Below are 19,214 nucleotides of genomic sequence, written 5' to 3' on the forward strand. Positions count from 1 at the left end.
AATCCCCCTCGTCCAGGCTTGCAATAACCGCCCTGAGCGATTCCATCTTGAACTTGAATTTTTTTATGTATGTGTTCAAGGATTTTAAATATAAAATGGGTCACACCGAACCATGCGGTTTCGGTATCCCAAACCGTGTGGAATAGTAACCCCGTCCTTGTTAAAGTAGGGGCACCTTGAGTATTACCTGCTGGGAATACCGCTTATTAATTACCTCTAGCACAGCCTCCCTGCCTGAGGGAGTTGTCGGCAAGGCATATTTGAGGAAACGGCGGGGGGGAGACATCTCGAATTCCAGCTTGTACCCCTGAAATACTATTTGAAAGAAACAGGGATCCACCTGTGAGCGAGCCCACTAATTGCTGAAATTTTTGAGACGGCCCCCCACCGTACCTGGCTACACCTGTGGAGCCCCCGCGTCATGCTGTGGACTCACAGGAAGCGGGGGAAGAATTTTGATTCTGGGAACAGGCTGACTGGTGCAGCTTTTTCCCTCTTCCCTTGTCTCTGTACAGAAAGGAAGCGCCATTTGACCCGCTTGCTTTTCTGAAGCCGAAAGGACTGTACCTGATAATACAGTGCTTTCTTAGTCTGTGAGGAAACCTGAGGTAAAAATATTTCTTCCCAGCAGTTGCTGTGGATACGAGGTCCCAGAGACCATCCCCAAATCATTCCTCACCCTTATAAGGCAGAATCTCTATGCGCCTTTTAAGTCAGCATCACCTGTCCAGTGACAGGTCTCTAATACCCTCCTGACAGAATGGACATTACCTTCATTTTGGATGCCAGCCGGCAAAATATCCCTCTGTGCATCCCTCATATATAAGACGACGTCTTTAATATGTTCTCATATTAGCAAACTAGTATGCTTGACAGGGTCACCGACCACGCTGCAGCAGCACGATCTGCAGGTCTCAGTCTAGTACCTGAGTGTGTAAATACAGACTTCAGGATAGCCTCCTGCTTTTTATCAACAGGTACCTTCAAAGTGGCCGTTCCTAAAACGGCAGTGCCACCTTTTTTGACAACCGTGTGAGCGCCTTATCCACCCTAGGGGATATCTCCCAGCGTAACTTATCCTTCTGGCGGGAAAGGGTACGCCATCAGTAACTTTTTAAAAATTACCAGTTTCTTAACGGGGGAACCCACGCTTTTCACACACTTCATTTATTCATCTGATGGGGGAACAAAACACTGCCTGTTTTTTCTCCCCAACCTAAAACACATTTTTAGAGGTGCTTGGGTTAATGTCAGAAATGTATAACACATTTATTATTTGCCGGGATCAAGTCACGGATGTTCCTAGTGGATTGTGTATATGTCTCAACCTTGTCGACACTGGAGTCAGACTCCGTGTCGACATCCGTGTCTGCCATCTGAGAGAGCGGGCGTTTTTGAGCCCCTGATGGCCTTTGAGACGCCTGGGCAGGCGCGTGCTGAGAAGCCGGCTGTCCCACAGTTGTTACGTCATCCACCCTTTTATGTAAGGAGTTGACACTGTCGGTTAATACCTTTCACCTATCCATCCACTCTGGTGTCGGCCCCACAGGTGGCGACATCACATATATCGGCCTCTGCTCCGTCACCATATAAGCCTCCTCATTCAACATGTCGACACAGCCGTACCGACACACCGCAAACACACAGGGAATGCTCTAAACGAGGACGGGACCCACAAAAGCCCTTTGGGGGGACAGAGTGAGAGTATGCCAGCACACACCAGAGCGCTATATAATGCAGGGACTAACTGAGTTATGTCCCCTATAGCTGCTGTTTCTATATAATGTATACTGCGCCTAAATTTAGTGACCCCCTCTCTTTTTTTTTTTTAACCCTTTTCTGTAGTGTAGACTGCAGGGGAGAGCTAGGGAGCTTCCTTCCAGCGGAGCTGTGAGGGAAAAATGGCGCCAGTGTGCTGAGGGAGATAGCTCCGCCCCTTTTCCGCGGCCTATTCTCCTGCTTTTTTATGGAATCTGGCAGGGGTATTTACCTCATATATAGCCCCTGGGGCTATATATTGAGGTATTTTTGCCAGTCAAGGTGTTTTTATTGCTGCCTCAGGGCGCCCCCCCCAGCGCCCTGCACCCTCAGTGACCAGAGTGTGAAGTGTGTGAGAGGAGCAATGGCGCACAGCTGCAGTGCTGTGCGCTACCTTGGTGAAGACTGATGTCTTCATGCCGCCGATTTTCCGGACCATCTTCTTGCTTCTGGCTCTGTAAGGGGGACGGCGGCGCGGCTCCGGGACCGAACATCAAGGCTGGGCCTGCGGTCGATCCCTCCGGAGCTAATGGTGTCCAGTAGCCTAAGAAGCCCAATCCGGCTGCAAGCAGGCGAGTTCGCTTCTTCTCCCCTTAGTCCCTCGCTGCAGTGAGCCTGTTGCCAGCAGGTCTCACTGAAAATAATAAACCTAAGACTATCTTTCTTCTAAGAGCTCAGGAGAGCCCCTAGTGTGCATCCAACCTCGGCCGGGCACAAAATCTAACTGAGGCTTGGAGGAGGGTCATAGTGGGAGGAGCCAGTGCACACCAGGTAGTCCTAAATCTTTCTAGAGTGCCCAGCCTCCTTCGGAGCCCGCTATACCCCATGGTCCTTTCGGAGTTCCCAGCATCCACTAGGACGTTCGAGAAATAAAAATAAGATTTTACTTACCGGTATTTCTCGTAGTCCGTAGAGGATGCTGGGACTCCGTAAGGACCATGGGGAATAGACGGGCTCCGCAGGAGATAGGGCACTTTAAGAAAGCTTTGGACTCTGGGTGTGCACTGGCTCCTCCCTCTGTGCCCCTCCTCCAGACCTCAGTTAGGGAAACTGTGCCCAGAGGAGATGGACAGTACGAGGAAGGATTTTTGTAAATCTAAGGGCGAGATCCATACCAGCCACACCAATCACACCATATAACTTGTGATAAACTACCCAGTTAACAGTATGAACAACATAGCCACGGTTCAACCGATAAACTATAGCAATAACTATATACAAGTCTTGCAGAAGAAGTCCGCACTTGGGACGGGCGCCCAGCATCCTCTACGGACTACGAGAAATAGATTTACCGGTAAGTAAAATCTTATTTTCTCTAACGTCCTTGAGGATGCTGGGACTCCGTAAGGACCATGGGGATTATACCAAAGCTCCCAAACAGGCGAGAGAGTGCGGATGACTCTGCAGCACCGATTGAGCAAACCGGAGGTCCTCCTCAGCCAGGGTATCAAACTTATAGAACTTTGCAAAGGTGTTAGACCCCGACCAAGTAGCTGCTCGGCACAACTGTAATGCCGAGACCCCTCGGGCAGCCGCCCAAGAAGAGACCACTTTCCTAGTGGAATGGACCTTAACCGATTTCGGTAACGGCAATCCTGCCGTAGAATGCGCCTGCTGAATCGTGTTACAGATCTAGCGAGCAATAGTCTGCTTTGAAGCAGGAGCGCCAACCTTGTTGGCCGCATACAGAACAAACAGAGCTTCAGTCTTCCTGATTCTAGCCATTCTGGTCACATAAATCTTCAAAGCCCTGACCACATCCAGGGACTCGGAATCCTCCAAGTCCCGTGTAGCCACAGGCACGACAATAGGTTGGTTCATATGAAAAGATGAGACCACCTTTGGCAGAAATTGAGGACGAGTCTGTGATAAAGCCGCCAATTCTGAAACACGTCTACCCGAAGCTAATGCCAACAACATGACCACTTTCCACGTGAGGTATTTCAACTCCACAGTTTTGAGTGGCTCAAACCAAGGTGACTCGAGGAAACGTAACACCACGTTAAGATCCCAAGGCGCCACCGGAGGCACAAAGGGAGGCTGAATATGCAGCACCCCCTTCACAAAAGTCTGTACTTCAGGAAGAGAGGCTAATTCTCTTTGAAAGAAAATGGATAAGGCCGAAATTTAGACCTTTATGGACCCTAATTTTAGGCCCAAAGTCACTCCTGTTTGAAGGAAGTGAAGCAGACGGCCCAAATGGAACTCCTCCGTAGGAGCAGCTCTGGCCTCACACCAAGAAACATAATTCGCCATATACGGTGATAATGTTTTAACGTCACGTCTTTCCTAGCCTTTATCAGGGTAGGAATGACTTCCTCCGGAATTCCTTTTTCCGCTAGGATCTGGCGTTCAACCGCCATGCCGTCAAACGCAGCCGCGGTAAGTCTTGGAACAGACAGGGCCCCTGCCGCAGCAGGTCCTGCCTTAGAGGAAGAGGCCACGGATCTTCTGTGAGCAACTCTTGCAGCTCTGGATACCAAGTCCTCCGTGGCCAATCTGGAACAATGAGGATTGTTCTGACCCTGCTCATTCTTATTATTCTCAACACTTTGGGTATGAGAGGAAGAGGAGGAAACACAGACCGATCTGAACACCCAAGGTGTCACCAGAGCGTCTACCGCTACCGCCTGAGGGTCCCTTGACCTGGCGCAATACCGCTTTAGCTTTTTGTTGAGACGGGATGCCATCATGTCGATTTGAGGCAGTCCCCATCGATCCGTGATCTGTGCGAAGACTTCTTGATGAAGTCCCCACTCTCCCGGATGCAGGTCGTGCCTGCTGAGGAAGTCCGCCTCCCAGTTGTCCACCCCCGGATGAACACTGCTGATAGTGCGCTTACATGGCCTTCCGCCCAGCGTAGAATCCTGGTCGCTTCTGCCATGGCCACTCTGCTCCTTGTTCCGCCTTGCCGGTTTATATGAGCCACTGCCGTGACGTTGTCCGACTGAATCAGAACCGGTTTTCTTCGAAGCAATTCCTCCGCTTGACACAGGGCGTTGTATATGGCCCTCAACTCCAGGACGTTGATGTGGAGACAAGTCTCTAGGTTTGACCAGAGACCTTGGAAATTTCATCCCAGTGTTACTGCTCCCCAGCCTCGGAGGCTTGCGTCCGTGGTCACCAGGACCCAGTCCTGAATGCCGAACCTGCGACCCTCTAGCAGGTGAGCACTGTTCAGCCACCACAGGAGAGATACCCTGGTCCTGGGAGACAGGGTGATCCTTTGATGCATTCGTAAATGGGACCCGGTCCACTTGTCCAAGAGGTCCCATTGAAAGGTCCTCGCATGGAACCTGCCGAAAGGGATGGCCTCGTATGAAGCCACCATCTTCCCCAGGACCCACGTGCAATGATGCACTGAAACCTTTTTTGGTTTTAAGATGTTCCTGACCATCGCTATGAGCTCCTGAACCTTTTCGATCGGAAGAAAAACCTTTTTCTGGTCTGTGTCTAGAATCAGGCCCAAAAAGGTCAGACGCGTTGTAGGGACTAGCTGGGACTTCGGTATATTGAGAATCCAGCCGTGTATCTGCAACGTCTTCATGGACAGAGAGACACTGTCCAGCAACTTCTCCCGAGATCTCGCCTTTATGAGGAGATCGTCCAAGTATGGGATAATTGTGACCTCCTGCCTGCGCAGGAGCACCATCATTTCCGCCATTACCTTGGTGAAAATCGGGGCCATGGAAAGCCCAAACGGCAACGTCTGAAATTGGTAGTAACAGTCCTGCACTGCAAATCTCAGGAACGCCTGATGAGGGGGGAATATCGGAACATGAAGGTATGCATCCTTTATGTCCAGGGACACCATCCAATCACCCCCCTCCAGGCTGGCGATGACCGCCCTGAGTGATTCCATCTTGAACTTGAACCTCTTCAAGTACAGGTCCAGAGATTTTAGGTTTAAAATGGGTCTGACCGAACCGTCCGGTTTCGGAGCCACAAACAGGGTCGAGTAATATCCCTCTCCTTGCTGGAGATGAGGAACTGTGACAATCACCTGTTGAATATACAATTTTTGGATTGCCGCCAACACTAGCTCCCTCTCTGATGGGAAAGCCGGCAAAGCCGATTTGAAAAACCGGCGAGGAGGCAAGTCTTCGAATTCCAGCCTGTATCCCTGAGAAACAATCTCTAATGCCCAGGGATCCACCTGCGAGTGAACCCAGACGTGGCTGAAAAACCGAAGACGAGCCCCCATTAGATCTGCCTACCCCCGGGAAGCCACAGCGTCATGCGGTGGACTTTGCAGAGGCAGGGGAGGACTTTTGCTCTTGGGAACTAGCTGTGTGCAGCTTCTTTCCCCTACCTTTCCCTCTGACAACAAAGGACGATTCCCGTACCTTTTTGTTTTTATTGGAACGAAAGGACTGCATTTGATAATGAGGTGCCTTTTTTGTATGCTGCGGGGGGGACATAAGGTAAGAAATTCGACTTACCAGCCATAGCCGTAGAGACAAGGTCCGAGAGGCCGTCTCCAAACAACTCCTCCCCTTTGTAAGGCAAGGACTCCATATGCCGCTTTGAATCGGCATCTCCCGTCCACTGTCGGGTCCACAAGAGCCGCCTAGCAGAAATAGACATAGCATTTATTCTGGAGCTTAATAAACAAATGTCTCTCTGAGCATCTCTCATATACAAGGCAGCATCTCTGATATGCTCTATGGTCATTTGAATAGCATCCCTATCTAAGGTGTCAATCTCCGTAGATAAGGAATCTGCCCATGCCACAACCGCACTACAAACCCAGGCCGACGCCATAGCCGGTCTAGCAATAGTACCTGAATGAGTGTAAATGTGCTTCAAGGTAATTTCCTGCCTGCGGTCAGCAGTTTCCTTGAGGAAAGCCATATCCTGAGAAGGCAGTGCCACCTTTTTGGACAAGCGTGTCAGCGCCTTGTCTACTTTAGGCGAAGATTCCCAGCGTATCCTATCAGTTTGTGGAAAAGGATACGCCATAAGAATCCTTTTGGGAACTTGTGGTCTCCTATCCGGAGATTCTCAAGCCTTTTCGCACACTTCACTTAGTTCAAATGAGGATGGAAAGGTGACTTCAGGCTTTTTCCCTTTATACATGTGTACCCTCGTGTCAGGGACCGGGGGTTCTTCAGTAATATGCAAAACCTCTTTAATGGCAATAATCATGTACCGAATACCTTTTGCCACCTTCGGCTGTAATTTTGCATCTTCATAGTCGACACTAGAGTCAGTATCTGTGTCGGTATCTGTGTCATCGATCTGGGATATGGTGCGCTTCTGAGACCCCGAAGGGCCTGGCGCCACAGGGACAGGCATGGACTGGCTACCTGACTGATCCCTAGCTTCTGCCTTATCTAACCTTTTATGCAATAGATTAACATTTGCATTCAAGACATTCAGCATATCCACCCATTCCGGTGTCGGCGTTGCCGACGGCGACATGACATTCAAGGACTCCCCCTCCACATTAAGCGAGCCTTCCTCGTCCAACAGGTCGACACACGCGTACCGACACACTTCACACACACAGGGAACCCCTTTCCTGAAGACAGTATCCCTGTCAAGGCCCTTTGGAGAGACAGAGAGAGTATGCCAGCACACACCCCAGCGCAATGATCCTGGAGACCAACACAATGTTTTTCCCCAGTAGCGCTGTATAATATGTTATCTGCCAATTATGTGCCCCGCCCCCTCTTTTAAACACCCCTTCACAGTGTGTAAGCAGGGGAGAGTCCGGGGAGCTTCCTCTCAGCGGTGCTGTGGAGAGAAAATGGCACTGGTGAGTGCTGAGGGAGAAGACCCGCCCCCTCGGCGGCGGGCTTCTGTCCTGCTCAAACTTACAAAAATATGGTGGGGGCTCTTTTATATACATGTACAGTGCCCACCTGTACATGTATATTGTCTTTTGCCATAAGAGGTGTTTATATTGCTGCCCAGGGCGCCCCCCCCTGCGCCCTGCACCCTTACAGTGACAGGAGTGTGTGAGGTGTATGGGAGCAATGACGCACAGCTGCAGTGCTGTGCGTTACCTCCGTGAAGCTGAAGGCTTCTGCCGCCTGACTACTTCTGTCTTCTGTTCTTCTAGCTCTGCGAGGAGAACGGCGGCGCGGCTCCGGGGGTGGACGCCCAGTAAGAACCTGCGTTCACCCCCTCTGGAGCTAATGGTGTCCAGTAGCCGAGGAAGCAGAGCCTATCTTAGACAAGAAGGTCTGCTCCTCTCTCCTCAGTCCCTCGATGCAGGGAGCCTGTTGCCAGCAGTGCTCCCTGTGAAAAAGTAGAGAAAAAAAATCCAAACAAAAATGCTTTTAGGCAGATAACTCAGGAGAGCTCTCTGCAGTGCACCCATCTTGCTCTGGGCACAGTGTAAAAACTGAGGTCTGGAGGAGGGGCATAGAGGGAGGAGCCAGTGCACACCCAGAGTCCAAAGCTTTCTTAAAGTGCCCTATCTCCTGCGGAGCCCGTCTATTTCCCATGGTCCTTACGGAGTCCCAGCATCCTCAAGGACGTTAGAGAAATAAAAGTTGATGTTTTATTGTTCTCTCAACTACACCCCAATTTTGAGTGTGCGCGCCCAAATGCAATAACTGCATTATGGACCAGTGACAGAAACGTAACCATCTCTCAATCTATAGTGCCCTATATCAATATACTCTCTTTTAGTTCTAATACTTACATAACATACAGAAGTGCACCACCTACTAGTAAAATCTGCATCTATTCAAATTATAACCTTGTTTTGGAAACAGACAATGAAATACAACTTCCTGTGTGGATGTTCAAATCCCTTGTATGCTGCCACAAGTTAAAGCAGATGTAGTAACATGTACTTTCATAGATAATAAAATGTACAGACAGTAGCGCTAACAAGTACTCACCATTCGGATGAAACATTTTTGAGGCAAATCTAACAGTGGGTGGTTTATTTGGATACTCTTCTGAAAATTCTATGACGAGTTTAAACGTGCCTAAAATGAGAAAATAACACCTGAAAAATCTAAATTTTTACAGGAAAACAAAGTTCGCAACCAAAAGGTTTTAAGTGTACTATATTCCATAGACAAAAAACCTTATGGTTTCACATGTCCCATTAAGGCTTTTTACACATGATCTGGCATTTCAGAAACCTGTTGTAACTCTTCCACTCCAACGCCAAAAAGCAATGAAAATAAGAATTTACTTACCGATAATTCTATTTCTCGGAGTCCGTAGTGGATGCTGGGGTTCCTGAAAGGACCATGGGGAATAGCGGCTCCGCAGGAGACAGGGCACAAAAGTAAAGCTTTTCCGATCAGGTGGTGTGCACTGGCTCCTCCCCCTATGACCCTCCTCCAGACTCCAGTTAGGTACTGTGCCCGGACGAGCGTACACAATAAGGGAGGAATTTTGAATCCCGGGTAAGACTCATACCAGCCACACCAATCACACCGTACAACTTGTGATCTAAACCCAGTTAACAGTATGATAACAAAAGGAGCCTCTGAAAGACGGCTTCCTACAACAATAACCCGATTTTTGGAACAATAACTATGTACAAGTATTGCAGAATAATCCGCACTTGGGATGGGCGCCCAGCATCCACTACGGACTCCGAGAAATAGAATTATCGGTAAGTAAATTCTTATTTTCTCTATCGTCCTAGTGGATGCTGGGGTTCCTGAAAGGACCATGGGGATTATACCAAAGCTCCCAAACGGGCGGGAGAGTGCGGATGACTCTGCAGCACCGAATGAGAGAACTCCAGGTCCTCTTTTTGCCAGGGTATCAAATTTGTAGAATTTTACAAACGTGTTCTCCCCCGACCACGTAGCTGCTCGGCAGAGTTGTAATGCCGAGACCCCTCGGGCAGCCGCCCAAGATGAGCCCACCTTCCATGTGGAATGGGCATTTACATATTTTTTGCTGTGGCAAGCCTGCCACAGAATGTGCAAGCTGAATTGTACTACAAATCCAACGAGCAATAGTCTGCTTAGAAGCAGGAGCACCCAGCTTGTTGGGTGCATACAGGATAAACAGCAAGTCAGATTTCCTGACTCCAGCCGACCTGGAACTATATTTTCAGGGCCCTGACAACATCCAGCAACTTGGAGTCCTCCAAGTCCCTAGTAGCCGCAGGTACCACAATAAGCTGGTTCAGGTGAAACGCTGACACCACCTTAGGGAGAAACTGGGGACGAGTCCACAGCTTTGCTCTGTCCGAATGGACAAACAGATATGGCTTTGTGAGATAAAGCCGCCAATTCTGACACTCGCCTGGCCGAAGCCAGGACCAACAGCATGGTCGCTTTCCATGTGAGATATATCAAATCCACAGATTTGAGTTGTTTAAACCAATGTGATTTTAGGAATCCCAAACTACGTTGAGATCGCCCAGTGCCACTGGAGACATCAAAAGGGGGTTGTATATGCAGTACTCCCTTAACAACTTCTGGACTTCAGGAACTGAAGCCAATTTCTTTCTGGAAGAAAATCGACCGGTCGAAATTTGAACCTTAATGGACCCCAATTTGAGACCCATATACACTCCTGTTTGCAGGAAATGTAGGAATTAACCTAGTTGAAATTCTTCCGTGGAGCCTTCCTGGCCTCACACCATGGAACACATTTTCACCTAAGCAGTGATAATGTTGTGCGGTCACCTCCTTCCTGGCTCTGACCAGGGTAGGGATGACCTCTTCCGGAATGCCTTTTTCCCTTAGGATCCGGCGTTCACCCGTCAACGCGGCTGCGGTAAGTCATGGAACAGACATGATTCTTGCTGAATCAAGATCCTTTCTAGTATCTCTTGAAGTTCCGGGTACCAAGTTCTTCTTGGCCAAACCGGAGCCACGAGTATAGTTCTTACTCCTCTCCTTCCTATCATTCTCCATACACTGGGTATGAAAGGCAGAGGAGGGAACACATACACCGACTGGTACACCCACGGTGTTACCAGAGCGTCCCAGCTATTGCCTGAGGGTCTCTAGACCTGGCGCTTCATGTGGGACGCCATCATAACCACCTTTGGTCTTTCCCAACGGTTTACAAACATGTGGAAACTTCCAGATGAAGTTCCCACTTTTCCGGGTGGAATTCATTCATGGTGAGGAAATCTTCCTAGTTGTCCACTCCCGGAATGAACACTGCTGACAGTGTTATCACATGATTTTTCGCCCAGCGAAGAATCCTTGCTGTCATTGCCCTCCTGCTTCTTGTGCCGCCCCGTCTGTTTACGTGGGCGACTGCCATGATGATGTCCTACTGGATCAGCACCGGTTGACTTTGAAGCAGAGGTCTTCCTAGGCTCAGAGCATCGTAAATTGCCCTTAGCTCCAGTATATTCATGTGGAGAGAAATCTCCAGACTTGACCACACTTCCTTGGAAATTTCTTCCCTGTGTGACTGTTCCCCAGCCTCTCAGACTGGCATCCGTGGTCACCAGAACACAGTCCTGAATGCTGAATGTGCTGCCCTCTAGAAGATGAGCACTCTGCAGCCCCCACAGAAGAGACACCCTTGTCCTTGAGACAGGGTTATCCGCTGATGCATCTGAAGATGCGATCCGGACCATTCGTCCCGCAAATCCCCCTGAAAAGTTTTTGCGTGAGATCTGCCGAATGGAATCGCTTCGTAAGAAGCCACCATTTTTCCCAGGACTCCTGTGCATTGATGCACTGATACTTGGCCTGGTTTTAGGAGGTTTCTGACTAGGTCGGATAACTCCCTGGCTTTCCCCTCCAGGAGAAATACCTCTTTCTGGACTATGCCCAGAATCATTCCTAGGAACAGCAGACGTATCATCGGAAAACAGCTGCGATTTTTGGAATATTTAGAATCCACTCGTGCTGTCGTAGAACTACTTTAGATAGTTCTTTTCCGACCTCCAACTGTTCTCTGGAAACTTGCCCCTTTCAGGATATCGTCCAAGTAAGGGATAATTAAGATGCCTTTCTTCTATTAAGAATCATCTTTTCGGCCATTACCTTGGTAAAGGCCCGGGGTGCCGTGGATAATTCAACGGCAGCGTCTGAAACTGATATTGACAGTTCTGTATCACGAACCAGAGGTACCCTTGTTGAGAAGGGCAAATTTGGACATGGAGGTAATCCTTGATGTCCAGGGACACCATATAGTCCCCTTTTTTCCGGTTCTCTATCACTGCTCTGAGTGACTCCATCTTGATTTGAACCTTTTTATGTAAGTGTTCAAAGATTTCAGATTTAGACTATGTCTCACCAAGCCGTCTGGCTTCAGTACCACAATATAGTGTGGAAGACTAATACCCTTTTCCTTGTTGTAGGAGGGGTACTTTGATTATCACCTGCTGGAAATACAGCTTGTGAATTTTTTCCCAATACTGCCTCCCTGTCGGAGGGAGCCGTTGGTAAAGCAGGCTTCAGGAACCTGCGAGGAAAAAATGTCTCGACTCTCCAATCTGTACCCCTGGGATAATACTTGTACGATCTAGGGGTCAACTTGCGAGTGATCCCACTGCGCGCTGAGACTCTTGAGACTACCCCCCCACCTCACCTGGGTCCGCTTGCACGGCCCCAGCGTCACGCTGAGGACTTGGCAGACGCGGTGGAGGGCTTCTTTTCCTGGGAAGGGGCTGCCTGCTGCAGTCTACTTCCCTTTCCTCTATGTCTGGGCAGATATGACTGGCCTTTTGCCCGCTTGCCCACATGGGAAACGGAAGGATTGAGGCTGAAAAGACAGTGTCTTTTTCTGCTGAGATGTAACTTGGGGTAAAAAGGTTGGATTTCCCAGCTGTAGCCGTGGCCCCCAGGTCCGATGGACCGACCCCAAATAACTCCTTCCCTTTATACGGCAATACTTCCATGTGCCGTATGGGATCTGTATCACCTGACCACTGTCGTGTCCATGACATCTTCTGGGAGATATGGACAACGCACTTATCTTGATGCCAGAGTGCAAATATCCCTCTGTGCATCTCGCATACATATATATAGAATGCATCCTATTAAATGCTCTATATCAATAAAATATTTTTAGTCAGGGAATTCGACCAAGCCAACCCAGCACTGCATCTCCAGGCTGATGGCGCTCGCTGGTCGCAGTATAACCACCGTATGTGTGTATATACTTTTTAGGATATTTTTCCAGCTGCCTATCAGCTGGCTCCTTGAGGGCGGCCGTATCTGGAGACGGTAACGCCACTTGATAAGCGTGTGAGCGCCTTATCCACCCTAAGGGGTGTTTCCCAACGCGCCCTAACTTCTGGCGGGAAAGGGTATAACGCCAATATTTGCTATCGGGGTAAACCCACGCATCATCACACACTTCATTTTATTTTATCTGATTCAGGAAAAACTACAGGTAGTTTTTTCACTCCCACATAATACCCTTTTTTGTGGTACTTGTAGTATCAGAAATATGTAACACCTCCTTCATTGCCCTTAACGTGTGGCCCTAATGAGGAATACGTTTGTTTATTCACCGTCGACACTGGATTCAGTGTCCGTGTCTGTGTCTGTGTCAACCGACTGAGGTAAATGGGCGTTTTTTTTTTTTTTAAAAACCCCTGACGGTGTTTCTGAGACGCCTGGACCGGTACTAATTGTTTGTCGGCCGTCTCATGTCGTCAACCGACTTTGCAGCGTGTTGACATTTTCACGTAATTCCCTAAATAAGCCATCCATTCCGGTGTCGACTCCCTAGAGAGTGACATCACCATTACAGGCAATTTCTCCGCCTCCTCCAACATCGTCCTCATACATGTCGACACACACGTACCGACACACAGCACACACACCTGGAATGCTCTGACAGAGGACAGGACCCCACTAGCCCTTTGGAGAGACAGAGGGAGAGTTTGCCAGCACACACCAAAAAACGCTATAATTACATAGGGACAACCTTATATAAGTGTTTCTCCCTAATAGCATCTTTATATATATATTTATATCGCCAATTAGTGCCCCCCTCTCTGTTTAAACCCTGTTTCTGTAGTGCAGTGCAGGGGAGAGCCTGGGAGCCTTCTCTCCAGCCTTTCTGTGAGAGAAAAAATGGCGCTGTGTGCTGAGGAGATAGGCCCCGCCCCTTTTCCGGCGGGCTCGTCTCCCGCTCTTTAGTGAAGTTTGGCAGGGGTTAAATATCTCCATATAGCCTCTGGGGGCTATATGTGAGGTATTTTTAGCCAGTATATAGGTTTACATTTGCCTCCCAGGGCGCCCCCCCCCAGCGCCCTGCACCCTCAGTGACAGCGTGTGAAGTGTGCTGAGAGGAAAATGGCGCACAGCTGCAGTGCTGTGCGCTACCTTTAGAAGACAGTCAGAGTCTTCAGCCGCCGATTCTGGACCTCTTCTAACTTCAGCATCTGCAAGGGGGCCGGCGGCGCGGCTCCGGTGACCATCCAGGCTGTACCTGTGATCGTCCCTCTGGAGCTGATGTCCAGTAGCCAAGAAGCCAATCCATCCTGCACGCAGGTGAGTTCACTTCTTCTCCCCTCAGTCCCTCGTTGCAGTGATCCTGTTGCCAGCAGGACTCACTGTAAAATAAAAAACCTAAGCTAAACTTTCTCTAAGCAGCTCTTTAGGAGAGCCACCTAGAATTGCACCCTTCTCGGCCGGGCACAAAAATCTAACTGGAGTCTGGAGGAGGGTCATAGGGGGAGGAGCCAGTGCACACCACCTGATCGGAAAAGCTTTACTTTTGTGCCCTGTCTCCTGCGGAGCCGCTATTCCCCATGGTCCTTTCAGGAACCCCAGCATCCACTAGGACGATAGAGAAAATAAGAATTTACTTACCGATAATTCTATTTCTCGGAGTCCGTAGTGGATGCTGGGGTTCCTGAAAGGACCATGGGGAATAGCGGCTCCGCAGGAGACAGGGCACAAAAAAGTAAAGCTTTACTAGGTCAGGTGGTGTGCACTGGCTCCTCCCCCTATGACCCTCCTCCAGACTCCAGTTAGGTACTGTGCCCGGACGAGCATACACAATAAGGGAGGCATTTTGAATCCCGGGTAAGACTCATACCAGCCACACCAATCACACCGTACAACTTGTGATCTAAACCCAGTTAACAGTATGATAACAGAAAGGGCCTCTTAAAGATGGCTCCTTAACAATAACCCGAATTAGTTAACAATAACTATGTACAAGTATTGCAGATAATCCGCACTTGGGATGGGCGCCCAGCATCCACTACGGACTCCGAGAAATAGAATTATCGGTAAGTAAATTCTTATTTTCTCTATCGTCCTAAGTGGATGCTGGGGTTCCTGAAAGGACCATGGGGATTATACCAAAGCTCCCAAACGGGCGGGAGAGTGCGGATGACTCTGCAGCACCGAATGAGAGAACTCCAGGTCCTCCTTTGCCAGGGTATCAAATTTGTAAAATTTTACAAACGTGTTCTCCCCCGACCACGTAGCTGCTCGGCAGAGTTGTAATGCCGAGACCCCTCGGGCAGCCGCCCAAGATGAGCCCACCTTCCTTGTGGAGTGGGCTTTTACAGTTTTAGGCTGTGGCAGGCCTGCCACAGAATGTGCAAGTTGAATTGTGTTACAAATCCAACGAGCAATCGACTGCTTAGAAGCAGGTGCGCCCAACTTGTTGGGTGCATACAATATAAACAGCGAGTCAGATTTTCTGACTCCAGCCGTCCTTGCAATGTATATTTTTAAGGCTCTGACAACGTCCAACAACTTGGAGTCCTCCAAGTCGCTAGTGGCCGCAGGCACCACAATAGGTTGGTTCAGATGAAATGCTGATACCACTTTAGGGAGAAAATGCGGACGAGTCCGCAGTTCTGCCCTATCCGAATGGAAGATTAGATAAGGACTTTTATAAGATAAAGCCGCCAATTCAGATACTCTCCTGGCAGAGGCCAGGGCTAGTAACATAGTCACTTTCAATGTGAGATATTTCAAATCCACCTTTTTCAATGGTTCAAACCAATGGGATTTGAGGAAATCTAAAACTACATTTAGATCCCACGGTGCCACCGGAGGCACCACAGGAGGCTGTATATGCAGTACTCCCTTGACAAAAGTCTGGACCTCAGGGACAGAGGCCAATTCTTTTTGGAAGAATATTGACAGGGCCGAAATTTGAACCTTAATGGATCCCAATTTGAGACCCATAGATAATCCTGATTGCAGGAAATGTAGGAAACGACCCAGTTGGAATTCCTCCGTCGGAACCCTCCGATCCTCGCACCACGCTACATATTTTCGCCAAATGCGGTGATAATGTTTCACGGTGACTTCCTTCCGTGCCTTAATCAAGGTAGGAATGACTTCTTCTGGAATGCCTTTCCCTTTTAGGATCTGGCGTTCAACCGCCATGCCGTCAAACGCAGCCGCGGTAAGTCTTGAAAAAGACAGGGACCCTGCTGTAGCAGGTCCCTTCTCAGAGGTAGAGGCCACGGTTCGTCCGTGAGCATCTCTTGAAGTTCCGGATACCAAGTCCTTCTCGGCCAATCCGGAACCACTAGTATTGTTCTTACTCTTCTTTGCCGTATGATCTTCAATACCTTTGGTATGAGCGGCAGAGGAGGAAACACATACACTGACTGGTACACCCAAGGAGTTACCAGTGCGTCCACAGCTATTGCCTGTGGATCTCTTGACCTGGCGCAATATTTGTCCAGTTTCTTGTTGAGGCGAGACGCCATCATGTCTACAATTGGTCTTTCCCAACGGTCTATTAACATGTTGAAGACTTCTGGATGTAGACCCCACTCTCCCGGATGAAGATCGTGTCTGCTGAGGAAGTCTGCTTCCCAGTTGTCCACGCCCGGGATGAACACTGCTGACAGTGCTATCACGTGATTCTCCGCCCAGCGAAGAATCTTGGCAGCTTCTGCCATTGCACTCCTGCTTCTTGTGCCGCCCTGCCTGTTTACATGGGCGACCGCCGTGATGTTGTCCGACTGAATCAACACCGGCTTTCCTTGCAGGAGAAGTTCCGCCTGGCTTAGAGCATTGTAGATTGCTCTTAGTTCCAGAATGTTAATGTGAAGAGACTTTTCCAGACTCGTCCATACTCCCTGGAAGTTTCTTCCTTGTGTGACTGCTCCCCAGCCTCTCAGGCTGGCGTCCGTGGTCACCAGGATCCAATCCTGAATGCCGAATCTGCGGCCTTCTAATAGGTGAGCCTTCTGCAACCACCACAGAAGTGACACCCTTGTCTTTGGTGACAGGGTTATTCGCAGGTGCATCTGCAGATGCGACCCTGACCATTTGTCCAACAGATCCCTTTGGAATATTCTTGCATGGAATCTGCCGAATGGAATTGCTTCGTAAGAAGCCACCATTTTTCCCAGGACTCTTGTGCATTGATGTACTGACACTTTTCCTGGTTTTAGGAGGTTCCTGACCAGATCGGATAACTCCTTGGCTTTTTCCTCTGGAAGGAAAACCTTTTTCTGAACCGTGTCCAGAATCATTCCTAGGAACAGCAGACGAGTTGTCGGGATTAAATGGGATTTTGGAATATTCAGAATCCACCCGTGTTGTCTTAGCACCTCTTGAGATAGTGCTAAAGCTGTCTCCAGCTGTTCTCTGGACCTTGCCCTTATTAGGAGATCGTCCAAGTATGGGATAACTAATACGCCTTTTCTTCGAAGAAGAATCATCATCTCGGCCATTACCTTGGTAAAGACCCGAGGCGCCGTGGACAATCCGAACGGCAGCGTCTGAAACTGATAGTGACAGTTTTGAACAATGAACCTGAGGTACCCTTGGTGTGCGGGGTAAATCGGAACGTGTAGATACGCATCCTTGATGTCCAAGTATACCATAAAGTCCCCTTCTTCCAGGTTCGCTATCACTGCTCTGAGTGACTCCATCTTGAACTTGAACTTTTTTATGTAGAGGTTCAAGGACTTCAGATTTAGAATAGGCCTTACCGAGCCATCCGGCTTCGGTACCACAAATAGAGTGGAATAATACCCCTTTCCTTGTTGTAATAGGGGTACTTTGACTATCACCTGCTGAGCGTACAGCTTGTGAATGGCTTCCAACACCCTCTCCCTTTCGGAAGAGACGGTTGGTAAGGCAGACTTCAGGAAACGATGAGGAGGATCCGTCTCTAATTCCAACCTGTACCCCTGAGATATTATCTGCAGGATCCAGGGGTCTACCTGCGAGTGAGCCCACTGCGCGCTGTAATTTTTGAGACGGCCCCCCACTGTCCCCGAGTCCGCTTGAGAGGCCCCAGCGTCATGCTGAGGTTTTTGCAGGAGCCGGGGAGGGCTTCTGTTCCTGGGAAGGAGCTGCCTGTTGGTGTCTCTTCCCTCTTCCTCTGCCTCGTGGCAGGTACGACAAGCCCTTTGCTCTCTTATTTTTGTAGGAGCGAAAAGGCTGCGGTTGAAAGGTCGGTGCCTTTCTCTGTTGGGGAGTGACTTGAGGTAAAAAAGTGGATTTCCCGGCAGTAGCCGTGGCCACCAAGTCTGATAGACCAACTCCAAATAACTCCTCCCCTTTATACGGCAAAACCTCCATGTGACGTTTTGAATCCGCATCGCCTGTCCACTGTCGTGTCCATAAGGCTCTTCTGGCTGAAATGGACATAGCACTCACCCGAGATGCCAGTGTGCAAATATCCCTCTGTGCATCACGCATATAGATAAATGCATCCTTTATTTGTTCTAACGACAGTAAAACATTGTCCCTATCTAGGGTATCAATATTTTCAATCAGGGATTCTGACCAAACTACTCCAGCACTGCACATCCAGGCAGTTGCTATAGCTGGTCGTAGTATAACACCTGCATGTGTGTATATATTCTTTTGAATAACTTCCATCATTCTATCTGATGGATCCTTAAGTGCGGCCGTCTCAGGAGAGGGTAACGCCACTTGTTTGGATAAGCGTGTGAGCGCCTTGTCCACCTTAGGGGGTGTTTCCCAGCGCGCCCTAACCTCTGGCGGGAAAGGGTATAATGCCAATAACTTTTTTGAAATTATCAACTTTTTATCAGGAGCAACCCACGCTTCATCACACACGTCATTTAATTCTTCTGATTCAGGAAAAACTGTTTGTAGTTTTTTCACACCATACATAATACCCTGTTTTACGGTATCTGTAGTATCAGCTAAATGTAACGTCTCCTTCATTGCCAAAATCATATAACGTGTGGCCCTACTGGAAAATACGTTTGAATTTCTACCGTCGTCACTGGAATCAGTGCCCGTGTCTGGGTCTGTGTCGACCGACTGAGGCAAAGGGCGTTTTACAGCCCCTGACGGTGTTTGAGGCGCCTGGACAGGCATTAATTGATTGTCCGGCCGCCTCATGTCCTCAACTGACTGTTTAAGGGAAGATAAACCATCACGTAATTCCACAAATAAAGGCATCCATTCTGGTGTCGACCCCCTGGGGGGTGACATCTGCATATTTGGCAATTGCTCCGCCTCCACACCAATATCGTCCTCATACATGTCGACACCACGTACCGACACACACCGCAAACTCACAGGGAATGCTCTAATGAAGACAGGACCCACTAGCCCTTTTGGGGAGACAGAGGG

The 19,214-nt window shown here is 49.1% G+C and overlaps 1 protein-coding gene across 1 annotated transcript in view; it reads right to left on the bottom strand.

Moving 5' to 3' along the window:
- The window catches only part of UBE2B (ubiquitin conjugating enzyme E2 B), a 189,604-nt gene that overhangs the window by 79,925 nt on the left and 90,465 nt on the right, over positions 1–19,214 (bottom strand). The window contains exon 4 of the mRNA XM_063928287.1: positions 8,616–8,705. Coding sequence (XP_063784357.1) covers positions 8,616–8,705 — 90 coding nt within the window. The remainder of the gene's footprint in view (positions 1–8,615; positions 8,706–19,214) is intronic.

Source organism: Pseudophryne corroboree, chromosome 6, assembly GCF_028390025.1.
Source record: "Pseudophryne corroboree isolate aPseCor3 chromosome 6, aPseCor3.hap2, whole genome shotgun sequence".
Taxonomy (NCBI): Eukaryota; Metazoa; Chordata; class Amphibia; order Anura; family Myobatrachidae; genus Pseudophryne; species Pseudophryne corroboree.